Source organism: Apostichopus japonicus, chromosome 20 (assembly GCF_037975245.1).
Source record: "Apostichopus japonicus isolate 1M-3 chromosome 20, ASM3797524v1, whole genome shotgun sequence".
Lineage (NCBI taxonomy): Eukaryota > Metazoa > Echinodermata > Holothuroidea > Aspidochirotida > Stichopodidae > Apostichopus > Apostichopus japonicus.
The window spans coordinates 3,909,206-3,923,043 of record NC_092580.1 but is presented as its reverse complement, the minus strand read 5'-3'; the positions used below and the strand labels follow the sequence as shown (position 1 = coordinate 3,923,043).

The 13,838-nt window shown below is 37.2% G+C and overlaps 1 protein-coding gene and 1 long non-coding RNA gene across 45 annotated transcripts in view; both read left to right on the top strand.

Moving 5' to 3' along the window:
• Positions 1-13,838, top strand: part of LOC139961909 (uncharacterized) — an 83,687-nt gene that overhangs the window by 13,139 nt on the left and 56,710 nt on the right. For 37 of the 44 annotated variants that reach the window (XM_071961560.1, XM_071961574.1, XM_071961575.1 and 34 more), the window contains one exon: positions 7,488-7,541. In XM_071961560.1, coding sequence (XP_071817661.1) covers positions 7,488-7,541 — 54 coding nt within the window. Of the gene's footprint in view, positions 1-5,226; positions 5,432-7,487; positions 7,542-13,838 lie in introns of those variants that run through there. The other 7 variants (XM_071961588.1, XM_071961572.1, XM_071961577.1 and 4 more) reach the window with 1 other exon arrangement.
• Positions 10,502-13,314, top strand: LOC139961678 (uncharacterized). Its single transcript, XR_011790963.1, has 2 exons — positions 10,502-11,439; positions 11,510-13,314. It is a non-coding gene; the product is annotated as an uncharacterized lncRNA (long non-coding RNA).

The following is a 13,838-nucleotide window of genomic DNA, read 5'->3' as shown; positions in this document are numbered from 1 at the left end:
CAATATCGTCAATACTGTCCAGGTTGATGATAATTTGATTCATGTCATTCCCCTCGGTGGGTTGAGCACGGGGTAACATTTGCATCCGGAAACGTGGGAGAGACGAAAGACAGATCTCTGATCCTCGGCAAAATTGATCTTTTTATATAGTTTGCTCATGTTCTGCCTCGAAAGATTAAAGTAGTGTTCAATGTTTGAAGTTAATAACTGATCCGAAAACAAATAAGGAGAGGCGGTAATCATACTCTAACAGCTGTTTAGCCCGTCAAAGCTATCATCATAATCTAAAAGGAGAAAACAAAGAAAGAAGAGATACTGTAATATATATATGTTAAACTTTGAAACATTTCAGACTAATTGCAGATATGTATGGAACCTGTGGTAATGGGTGTTCAAAGTCATCTTAAAAGATAATTTGCTGGATGTCTGTTGACTCTTGTCTGATATGAAGGGCAACATAATCGACTTCAGTTTCAGTTGGTTAATGAACAAACCAGTTATTAAACTAGTTTAAAAAAAAAAATAATAATAATAAATAAAGAGAGATAATTAAAAACCCCTTTATCCTAGATGCATTGTTTAGTTTTGGTTTGTTTCCAGAAAAAGTTGTTGGGTTTTAGCATTAAACTTAGTAAACTCTTCTTAAACATAGTTTGCATGATTTTTACGTGATTCTTGGTATTGAGTGTAAGAAGCTCTCAAGTCATAGAAATCTCACCAGTGAAAATTACAACTAACAAAAGCATTTTACTGTTTCTATGCTTTTCTGTGTTGGACAGACAATACAGCTCAGAGTGATGGTGTTTAATCCTCCCAGCAATTTCTTCAAAGCAATGTGCAGACTACACAACACAATGATTACTGATCAGTAAGCACAGTCTGACAGTCTGTATAGACCTGTCTGTACACAACAGTACATACACCACAATCATACCCAAAGTCAATACATTTAATTCATAGTGCTATATTGTACAGTTCACCTGCTATATCTAGTGGTGTATATATAAATATCCTGGTCACTATTTTGTGATAACTCCCTCTACGAGTCAGTTTTTTTTCTTCTCCTTCCCTCCCTTTCAGGACAGGTCTGGCAAGAGTTGACCACAGCATGACTGTGCAGTCTGTCTTAGTCAGCTGTGGAGACATGAGGCCATGAAAAGTGCTGTTAGGTTTTGTAGTGTTAGCTCACCTAAGCTCTCTGTCTGTGTGTGTCTGTGTGACACATACATACATGTGTTTTGTGCTGTATCGGCCAAAATAAATTGCTGCAAGACAGAAGCCTTTGAACATGCCATTTCCTGAAACATTCTCCTGTGCAAACAATATACATGTAAATAGAGAATGCACTAGGTGACAAAGGTCACTACTGAGTTTGTTTTAAGAGGGAAGGCTTCCCATGGGTGTTATTGTAGAGTGTTGTTCATTACATACATTATGTGGCCAGGTACAAAAAAAAAACAATTTGGATGTTGCTTTGAAAAAAGAAAAAGAAGAATAAGGAAAACATTCCTACAACAGGCTTATCCTGAAAGCAATATTTATTTGGTTAGGCTGTAGTTAAAGTGTTCGTGTGGGTCAGGCTGTCAGAATGGATATCTGGTACAGCTATGTCTCATATAGATTTCACCCTAGCAACTTCCTATGCTTTTCAGTACCTAATGCTCTACAGTAAATTATTTTGTTATATTTAAAACTCAGATGTGTTGAAAAAGTAAATTTTGTAATTTACTGTACATAGATAATTACCCATGTGTTTAAAACATAAAACAGCAGCTAATAAACCAAAATATTAAAAAAAAAAAAAAAGGATAAATAAAATATTTTAAATGAAAATTGGAAGAAGAGAGAAAAGAAGAAAAGACAGCATAACAAAAGTTAGACAGTTGTAAGCTAGGTTTCCTCTGACCAGCAGCATTGATATTTTTGGACATTTTACCACCATTGCATGTCATTGAACAGCCAAATACCTAAAGAGTTAATCTTCCCAAAAATTTTCAAATCAGGCTTGAAGAACCTGTAAAATAATTTTAATATGTAATGACTCAGCAGGTCACAGTATGTTCATATCAGTGTCCAGTGTCATGATCCATGCATCGCAACTTTCTGTCTCTTTGTCGTGCGAAACCCTGACATATCTTGGGATTCCTTTTTTGCCTGTGTCCTCTGTGTCTGCCTAAGATCTCTGTGATTGTAAGGTTCTCTCTTGATGATACAAAGCGAGACGTCAAGTTGTGATAGTTCTAACTAGCTGCATGAATGGGAAATCAACTTCAATCTACAGTAGGTCTCCCAGAATACCACAGATGGATAGAAATGGGTCTTTTGTTATGTGACCACCTTAAGGCTTTGTCTCAAAAAGTTGGAAATCTAGCAAAGACATAGATCATGAAGCCATGTATCATCTTATCATTTATGGTCAGTTTACTCTATGATGGTTGTTCTTAATTGAGGTTTTCTTCTATTCACCTCTTTATGATGAAAGTCAGACCGTGATTCAATGCATAAATCGAATCAGTGGTGCTCTACAAATAATATGAAGTAAAACAGAAGTTAGTATGTATATGCATGTACGTATTCTCAAACATAGTATATATGCTAGATGTTTTACACAGGTGTGAATTGTGTGTATATATCTAGGCAGAAGTGTGGCCTGCAGGAAGTTTGCCATTTGGTTTGATTAGCAAATTTTATCACAAATGATGATTTATATACAAACACACACACACACACACGATAAAACAAAAGCTCCCTAATACTGTCTGGTATGGAATATGGATTGACTGAAGATGAGCATCTGAAATCAAACAAGTAATTTAGGTCTCTTGAGTTGGTTGCGTTGGCGTCTGCCCAGGAAGACACTTGAGCACGAGATGTAACATTTGCTAGTGTGTAGCATTTATGCCGAAAACAGATGGTTGAAATGTCGAGCAAGCCTGTGTCTCAACTCTGGAAGTAAATGTCACCACAGCCTAGGCCTGCAGCAGTTTAATAGTAGATGTACCAATTAAGTCCTAGCTATTATTACAGATAAGAATCGGGACATTAGTCGCTATTGTTATCAAGTCATGAGGTAATTTTCTGCTAATTGCGCTCAGATTGTAAAAGGCGAGAAGAAGTATTCTCATAGTGTGTTCGTTAGGATGGCTGTACCAGTTTATCGCACAAATCTGGAGAGAACTTAAAAATTGTTATCTAATTGATGGCATGAAAAGTAGCATTGTAAGACTTCACAGTGGTAGATTGGGAGGAAGAGGTAATGGGTAGTGACCCCCGATGTGGGTCGGTGGGGTAGAAGTGCTAATAGCAGTGGTAACTTTTGTTGGGTAGCTCGGAGTGCATATGTACACCTGAGACAGGTAGGGACAGGTATTTCATAAATATCCAACACCAATGAGTTTTTGGTAATCTGGTTGTAGATGTGGTGCACTAATAGCTACTGTCAAATTTCCTTCTTAAGTAGAACCATAGTAGATCATCCCCAGATAATGATATATGCGTGGTTGCCCTTAGCTGTACTTTTCCTGCCCATCAAGAGGATGAAGAAAACGTGCACCTGCTATAATATGGGGACCAGGAAATATGGGATTGGTAGAAAGAAAGTGGCCCCTACATTTGATATCATACCAAAGCAGCTCTCTGTCATTAGGCGAGTGACAATGATCGTCAAAAGGCTTTGCTGATAAAACAAATGTAGTAAAGAACGAAACAATCCCCCTCCACCCCAAGACAGAATAAAGAAAATTGTGGCCCAGTCTGCCGATTTGGGAAAGGCCGGCAGTGTGGTCAAAGTTTGTAGAGTTGGTTATGAGGTTTTTAACAGACTGGAATTGAATGTTCTGGTCAGAAAACTGTATAGTTCTGTCATATTTACTTCATCCCTCTCATACCTGTCTCCTATGTTTTACATGTATGCTTTCCGATCTACTCAGCTTAACACAAATTGGTACCATTCTTGCACTTCTTTCTCCCCCATGACCCTCTTGGGAAGGGTGTGGGGGGGGTAGGGAGCACCGCCCTCTTGCAAATCTACCATTCTGAATGCCCATAGCACATTTTTTTCCGGTTTGTAGTTTGGAATATTAAGCTCTGGGTGGATGCTTACTATCACAGTACAGCACAGCTTTTAAGCAAACCTTTGTAATGCCAATAGATGTACGCTAGTAAGTCCTCTGTACAGCCTTTCCTGAGCAACATTTTTTTAAGGTCTGCACCACTCTACACACAGGGGGGGATGGCACAACAATGACTCGGTAAACGATATTCTAAAAAGGCTATGAAAGTTTCAGTGACTTATTGCACACACTGTTTCAAATATTTTGACCGATTTGGAGTGTCTGATTCCGTGGGTATCCATAATTTTTAGAAGATATTACAACTGTATTGATGTTTGCCAGTGCTCCATGGTGACAAATTGAGGGAGGTTCAGTCTGTGATGTTCTAGTAAGATTTGAAGTGATTTGATTGTTTTGAGTCACTTTAAAGGTTTCCTTTTGAGTCCTTTAGTTTGGACAGCTTCATATAGGACCTTCTGAACCTTCTCTATACTGTGCATTACCTATGCATTACCTACCTGCCTTTTGTTTGGTATTCTAACAAGTTAGCCCCAAAAAAACAACTTTGTTTGATAAATTTGTAAACGTTTTTAAATGTCTGTAAAGAATCATTTATGCAAGGAAATCATTTGTAACATGTTTAGTTGTGGGCCATGATAGGTTTTATAGTTCTAGTATACATTGCTGGCTACTGTTTTGTACATAAATTCTTTTTGTGAATTGACATTGGAAAAAACATACGGCAACTTTAATAGTGTTTCACGTTTTTTTTAATACTAGTTTTAAAGTTAGTGCATTCAATAAGTTGCTCCTAATTAAGGCACAGATAAGCATAGGTTTGATTAATCCGACAAAGTTTCCCATAGGTTATTTTATGTCATTACGCGCTGGCCATGAAGCCATCAAGTGGGTGTGAAACAAGTTCATTGTTACCTACCACAAGGTATTCTTCTTCGCTGGAGGCTAATTTAGTTATAGGGCTTTTATTGAAAAGACAAATGGTCAGCAGATTACCTCGTTTTGATTGTTTGGGACCTCTCTTACTTCCAATTCCGCTCCACTCGGATTTAGTTAACAATAGATCTGGTGACCTGTAGTCTTGGTAAAAACCGTTCAACTGTGAAAGTGGTTCTTTGAACTTTGCTGAAGAATAAACTTTGGTTCTCCATTTGAGCCCAACTCTGCCTTTCAGAGCAACTTGATAGCCAAGTAATGGCAGAAATGCAACACTCTGTGGCAGCCATACTGTAGACACATATATGTACAGTATATATAAAAGCCAGGGTTCAGAGCGCCAGTTAGCAAAGCAGACGCAATGTCCTATATCACAGACAACCCAGGTTATGACTATACCAGTGGTTATGGTATGAGCACAGGAGGTAAAGTAGTGCATTATTATTATTATATTATAGATCTTTTATAGCCTAGTGTTGAGCTGTGTAACAACTTTTTATGTCATGGGTGGCTCTTGTATACCTTTAGGGTGTATTCAAACTTAAAAAAGTAGAAATGGACAGCAAGTGGCAGAGTATGATTGGCCTACCAGCACTTTATAGCAACAGTAGTTTTTCATAGAGCACTGACTGTGTGTTACTGTTAATGCCGCAATTGAGTAACAGGTTAAATGTACTTTAACGTCTTCTAGAAGCATTGAATGTAGTATCTACTTCTGGAAAAGTTCAGTTGCAACACTTGTGGCTCTGTATTACGTTGTATTACCATTGTTTAAGTGATCATCATCCACTCAGCTACTTTGAAATGCTGTCCTAATGGGCTTTTGAGTCTACCATGAAATTTGTTCCATGCAAAAATTTGTGCATGAATTTCTGATTCTTATTTTTTATTTTGCTTTTTTCATTCTCAAAAATTTGAGAGGCGATGTAACCGATCTTTTCATACAATTAGTGTATCACTGCACATATGCAATTATGTCTGTTATCAGCAGTTGGGTATGCATTAGCTAGGATATACAGAAGTGCCAACTAGAACAATCATGCATTGGTTTTGTCGGTTTACATTGCTAAGCTTTTGACTATAAATTTATGCGTACACAATGGATGTTGGATATATATGTGACATTTTCCACATCAACTTGGGGGTTTGTTAAGGCTCACATGTGTACTAAAAAACTTGCATTATTTAATCAAAGGAAAAGTACCTAAAATTGGGAATTAACAGTCTTAATTATCAATTAAGAATTGTTATCATCTTATCATGTCAAGGTATTTAATGAGAAAATTAGATCTCGTTTTGCAAAACTGCAATTGTCATTAGCGTTAACGTTTGAGATAACTCACACTGCGTCCTGTTCTTTAGTGTTAATCAAGTAATGGTTCTTCCGTACAAAAAAAACATTGAGCTCATTTAAAATGTACCTAAAAGTTTATAATTTATCTCAGGTTTCAAATCTTGATCAAGGAAAACGGATTTATTCCGACATGTCGCAGGGAATGAAACCGTAGCGATCGTAAAATTTGCTTTACCAAACAAAATCAAAGCCATCAAGTCCCCCCCCCCTCCATGGGATTGCTGAGGGGTTAATTATAAGCTGTCAAACGTTGCAAAAATTGCGCTTAATGACAAATGCAAGAAGTATCTGCTTAGAGTATGGATCTTGCTGCTTAATAGAAGCGAATTTATCAGTAAATGTGGGGTGGATTACAATGAGGTCGTTTACCTGCTCGGGAGCTTGTTTTGATGTAATCTAAAATGCACAACGTCTGACGAAACATTCAACTCTTATATCATCAATGCAGCAATGAGTCGATGATATATTTCCTTATGCAATGAGTGTACATTTCCCAAATGTAAGTTGGTTTTAATGAAACCCCCTCCCCCTCCCCCTCCCCCCCTTTATTGAATTTTGAATTTTGAGTGAGAATTTTTGGTGAAGCAGCAAGACTGACAAATGTTTTTAATTTTATTTGTATATGTGTGAGTTCCATTGCATAATGCAGTAAACAGTATAAGGATCATGAATGTCATTGATGTATGAACCTTCCTACATTGTTAATGAAGCATCTCATTCTGGAAACATCAATTAAAACTACTAATCAATCTCTATCATTATCATTCTGTGAACTGTGAACTCAAATTGGGAGATCGAAATGCGAAAAGCTGCTTTAATAGTCCTGCAAGCAAATTTCTAGAGATATTTGAAAACTGCTGATTGGTTTTAGTGGCTTATCTTCTTGCGCTCTTCTTCACTTAATACTCACGGGATGCGATGTGCCTGCCATTATTACATTTGATTATTCAGTTTACGTAACTGATAAGTATTATTTCTCTTCCTTTCGAATTGAATATATATCTATATATATACATATATTCCATTCTTGTTTTTGAGATTCACTTTTCTTGTCTCATCATATATCATATGTTTATCCATTAACTATTTCTTCCTTTTCTCTAACTTTTCTCTTTTGTTGCATGCAGTTCCTCCCATATGGACCAGTAACGCTGCAACCCACAATTATCCTGGCACCCCTGGTATGTCAAATTTCATTTATACACTACGATGTTATGGACGAAAGATTGCAAAAAAAATGAAGCAAAAAAAAACAAAACAGAACTGCCCTGTGTAGTATGACAAACTTTGACACGAAAATTTAGCGAGTGTTAACTTTGCCATCATCTTCCTCTGCGATTAGTTCAAAGTTGTCGTTCATTGCTTCTACATGTCATTTCAATATAATGCATGGGACAAAAAAATCCTATGGAAAATTTGAAAAAAACGTTATTATGACACTTATATGAAATATATTGTCATACCCTACTGGCTGTTCTGTTTTAGTTTAACACATTTTTATGTTTTCAGATGCATAGACCTAGTTAGATGCATGCACAATAGTATTAACAGTGAGCATATATCTATGCACAGCATGTGTTTTGTATCTATAGATCTAGATATCTGTTAGAAGCAGCTACCATTGTCAAATTTGTCGTCCAGCGGTTCCCTCTCTCTCTCTCTCTCCCGATAGTGGATGTGAATTCCCTGTAGACTTAAACCAACCTGTACAGTGTAAGTAAGTGATTTTGTGACGGAAGTTAATTTTAAGTTTTTGAGGTTAGTCAGAACTAGACCAATGAAGACTTCAATGGAATTAGATTTGTCATGTGTTGTTACAGATTGGGGAAAGTCAAAATTGAAGACAATTGGGGGGGGGGGCATCAAACTTAAGATGATGAAATTGGTCACGTAATTTGGCTATCCGAGGATAATGGCATTTGCTGTTGGGAGAAGTAAATTGACTGTCCAAAGATACGATGCATCTAGTCATTTCATGGGGTCCCCTATTTCCGTTACTTTAATATTGTGATTTGATTGTCGATTCTATGTTGGATCTCTAATTGGCTGTGCTTGCAGTGTAGGGATAGGATTGGAAATTATGCCAGCTGCTGTATCCATTGGTGCAACTTCATTTACCTTCATAGGATGCAATATTTGAAACCTGAAATATTCCTATGAATTCGTAACTAGTCTATCCACAACTTTCTGTTAGACATGAAAGTTAGGGATGATGGGGGAAATGTTTCAAGCTTTTCCCCCGTTTGCACTTTGAAGTACGTAAAAAGAGTTTTCATATTTCATTAAAATTTTTCAAAACTTTTGTGACTATTTCTTTTCGGACACAGCTGTGAACCTTTGCTCTCTGCCCCAGTTGAACATTATTTTTTAGGTTAATAGCAGCATAGGGTTAATAACTCATGACTGACCTTAAACATTGCAATTTGCAAACTTGTGCACAACATTGTGTCTGGAACCAGGATGGGACAGACGAAGATTTTAATATTTTGTGGAGTTGATCATGAAAGTGCTTTGGTGTTAAGTTGTAACAACAGTTTGAGTTAATTCTATTTGCTCAGTGGATTTCGTTCCCATTATTCGTCTTAGAGGGCTAGCTATCGAGTACTACAGAGTGAAAGTGGGTTGGTTTTCACATCTCTTTCTCCACCTAAAACGGTTAAAAAGTTTGTTTAGTGGTACAGCACGCAGTCATGCAAACAGTTTATATACAAATCCCTCACAAAAGCAAGGCCTATGTGTTTAATACCTTCACAGCTACTGAGTGACTAATGCTGTACTGTGTGTTCTATTGTTTCCAGGCAACCATTTTATAATGAAAGGAGTCAGTTTTCCATAATTTTGTTGTGTCTGCTAATGGCAAAGTAAAGCTGTGATATTGAGCATTTTCCAACATAGCGCTGTATGTATGTGTGTAAGCTAGTCATTATCTATCCATCTATCTAGACTAAATATGTTGGAAAATTACTATCATTGTCTAAGTTGACAAAGTGCATGTTATTAGACCTTCAGCATGAACATCCCAGTTATTGAGAAGCCTTTCATTCTGAAGGGATCCCTATGGAAAAGAGTTAGACAGTATGGGGTGAGGGGTAGAGGTGAGAGGATGCAGGGATTAGAGGAAGCAGGGATTAGAGAAAGCAGGGATTAGAGGAAGCAGGGGTGAAATTGTTGATGGGGTGAGAGGAGAGGGCGAGGGGTAGTTTATTGGGGTGGCAAGGTTAGATGGTGTAAAGGGTGTTTTTTTTTGGGGGGGGGGGGGGTCGGAGGTTAGGGAGGAGTTGGATGAGGAGGTTTTGAGGGAATGAGAAGGAAGGCATTCAGGTTATCAAACCTGGATATCGTTTTACAAGTCTGCACAGTCCAATAATAGCCATGAATAATCTGAACATGACAGTGCTTTCACAGTATTTTAATACATCAAGTGGTAGTCCTTGCAACCACTTGAAGGAATAGATTTGGTTCTTTGAACAGAAATTAAGTCTTTGGTTTAGTCTTCTTGGACCACTGGTAGGTCTTTGGATGCTTGAGCAGAGTTTCTTGAAATGGGAAGAAGACTAATGTTAGAGGAGACACAAACTCAACCATCGTTATTGGTCTGCTGTGTGTGTGACACTGATAAAAAACTTTCTGGTTGTAAGTAATGTGGTTATTCAAGTTTGGGAGATGAATGATCCTTCTCTCACACCCAAGGCTGAAGACTTGAGTAAACAAGCCATGTACATACATGTGCCTCAATATCTTGTTTTCTGTCTTAATCACAATGTTAATTTCCTGTTAAGTAACTATAACTGAGATGGATTTAGCCAATATTGAATAAACAATATTGACCATGTAACACGACCTAATTATGGCATTTCCGTTTCAAGCAGGAATAATTGACATCACAGATTTACAGCAATGACAGTCCCGGGATATAAACATCCTCCCTCCCAAACTGAACAAGATTTGATTGCTATTTGGAGGAGTGGTTCATCACACAAATAGTTTAACATATAGCTAAGGTTGATAGCAAGATTTGGGGCTCATTAATGTACTGGTAAATAATGGATTAGTCAAAATATTGTTTCATTTTGCACAACAAATCAATGGGCTTTGTTTCGTAATCTAGAAACTGTGGGGGACGTTTGGCCTTATATATATACTGTAAATAACAGTGTTATCTGTCTTCACACAGTATTTCAGTGGACAGTGCGCTACTTTGAGTGGGGGATCCAGCCTTGAGCAATAAGCTGTGCTTTATATTGTCCATTGATTTCTTACACAATTTTGTCGAACCCACTCAGTGTAAATTACCAAATGCAATTAGGACATTCTTTAGGTTTGTTGCCTAATGTAAACATGTATGAGCAAATAATGTATTGACTTCCTTATGAATTAAAAAAATTTCTTTACCCGGTCATTTTTCCATATTATTTTTTTTTATTAGCACAGAGAGCATATTTGTATTTGATTTTTTTATTTTGAAGTATAATTTTCGCAAAGGTACTGTAGGTCATGCTAGTAATGTACATGAACTGCATTATGTTAGCAGAACTTTTGTATTCAATAATTTGCCAAGTAGGGTCAAAACTTCACCAAACCCTAAAGCAAAACGTTTCTTCCTATGGCGCCTGACGATGTGGCTCAATAGACCGTTTTAAGATTGAAAGCTCACCTTCTTATAACAGCATCCTCAAGTTTTAATCAAAAAATCCTATTGAGGAAATTGATTGGGTGATAGTTTATTTACCCACCTGAAGTTTATGTTGGATGTTGACAATTATCTTGTTGAGTTTGTCTGACCCAGGGAGAGTTTATTTTAGCTAATGCCCCTGCTAATGTTGCTGTTAGTTTCCCCCCAAGCACATTTTTCTTCAGGTGAACTGACTATCAAAGGTTACAGTATAAAATCCTAGACAATAATGAGAGTGTCAAAAGTCCAAAAATGTGTAAAAAGTTTGATGATAGGAACTTTTGGGGGAAGGTTTTTGTGTGTGCAAAGGACATCATCTTTTAAAGTTCATAGGAATATATATACGTCATACCTCACTTACGTGTCTCCTAGTTCTTGTCTCCTAGTCCTCCTAGTCTTGTCTCCTAGTCTTGTCTCCTAGTTCTTGTCTCCTAGTTCTTGTCTCCTAGTTCTTGTCTCCTAGTTCTTGTCTCCTAGTTCTTGTCTCCTAGTTCTTGTCTCCTAGTTCTTGTCTCTTAGTCCTCCTTGTCTCTTAGTCCTCCTTGTCTCCTAGTCTTGTCTCCTAGTTCTTGTCTCCTAGTTCTTGTCTCCTAGTTCTTGTCTCTTAGTCCTCCTTGTCTCTTAGTCCTCCTTGTCTCCTAATCTTGTCTCCTAGTTCTTGTCTCCTAGTTCTTGTCTCTTAGTCCTCCTTGTCTCCTAGTCCTCCTTGTCTCCTAGTCTTGTCTCCTAGTTCTTGTCTCCTAGTTCTTATCTCCTAGTTCTCCTAGTCTCTTAGTCTTGTCTTCTAGTTCTTGTCTCCTAGTCTTGTCTCCTAGTTTTTGTCTCCTAGTTCTTGTCTCCTAGTTCTCATAGTCTTGTCTCCTTGTTCTCATAGTCTTGTCTCCTAGTTCTTGCTTCCCTCCCGTTAAGTTGATAGGCAATTTAAAACACTTTTGTCAGTTTCCATCAAAATGTGACAATGTACATTTGGTATGAATTCTTTGAGAGGAAACAAATTATGGTTTTTGATATACAAAGACTGGCAACACACATCTAGAAACAAATTTAAACGGTCATTTACACTATACTGGTTCCTTCTCCCTCTCCCAATCCAACCATTGCCTTCCCACAATAGTACTTAACTCTTAAATCTCTTTACGTGGAATGTGAATGTCTTAAAAACTGATGTGGCCAGACCCAAGAACCTACAATTACACAGAACTGGACCAGCTGTAGTGAATTAATCCAGGTCATACCAAATTAAATGCATTGAAAAATCCACGTCTGTTTAGCAAGATTATCTCCTGGCTATAAGCAGGAAGTTGTAGCCAGTAGCTCCATGCCCCAAGACTTTTGTTGTTGATTTATTGACAGTGTGGCTCAGTTTTGTTTAGTTCTTACATTTTACATTAATCAGTCAGTACACAAAATATTTGTGTTGCAACTTTTAAACAGAAATTTCCCAGGTATTTGAGTTTCTTCCAATTTCAGTGGAAGAAACTGGAAGAGCAAATAAATGGAAGAAACCTGTTTCTTCCATCCGAAAAAAAAACAAAAAAAATGTGTTCCCCCCCCCTGCTGTTTCTGTTGCAAACCTTGCTGAACAATGATGAAGGTTATCCTCGCTTATCTCAAAACCAACAGTGTTTGCAATATAATATCTCCAGCCATCTAAACGTATATTTATACAATAGTCTATACAGGGTTTGCAGGTTTCTTCTGGGGTGGAAAAAACCATGTTTTTTCCACTCGAAAAAATAGGTTTCTTCCGCGTCCCTGGAAAAAATAGGTTTCTTCGGGAAGAAACCGAACCCTGAGTCTATACAGTAGTCTATAGATGGTGTTAAAGAACAGTTCAGAATACTTAAATTTAAAATAACTGTCATTATACACAAGACTACACCAACCAATTTACAACCCCCACCCTCCAACCTCCGTCTACCCCACCATCCCCAGGATCTTAAAAGCAGTACTATGTACATTTTGTTTTGACATGTACCCAGACTGTAAAAAGTATTGTGAAGGCCTCTTTCTCTGAAGCCCGTTTTGAAATTTGTCATTTGAATTTTGCACACAAGTTTTTAATAAAAATTGCTCCTCAAAAGAGACAATCTGAAAGAATTAACACATTCCAACATCATTCACACTTTGGAAAATGACTACTTCCTCCAGTGAGAACAGAATCACCATGTGAAAAATGTCAGTCAAGAGCAAATTGAAAACTGTGAGCACTGTGTGACTACATTTGATCGATTCGGTAGGGGGAAGGGGTCTGAGGCTGAGGGAGGTTGGAGAACGGTTAATAAGAAAATGTTACTGTTTGTTGAGAGGGAGGGCAGGGGGGGAGGGTGTTATCTGTTACCAAGCTTGTTGGATTAAATGGCTAAGTTTGACCAGTTGTATAAGCTTGAACTAGAACTAAAAAATAAAGAAACAAAAATTGTAAGAAAAAGAAAGAAAACCTAACGAATTATTCAGTTGACCATATTACAGTATATCATATGAACTGAGAGATACATAAATGTCCAATATTGACGAGAACTATTGAAATAAATTTTTGGATTGGAATAAAAAAAATAAAATATAATCATGAAGACTACAATATAGAGATCAGAAAAATTGGTCATTTTCACGGCTTTCATCATGTCACTGACATACTGTACAGCGTGGTTGACTATGTTAGGATTGACGAGGGCATTGTAAACAAAAGAAAATTATCAATTACTGTATACTGTACTTCAGTGGTATGTAATATTTGGTATATATAAATTAGCAATTCATGTTTAAATTAGATATATCATTAATAGTCAAAATTAATTAGAAAAAT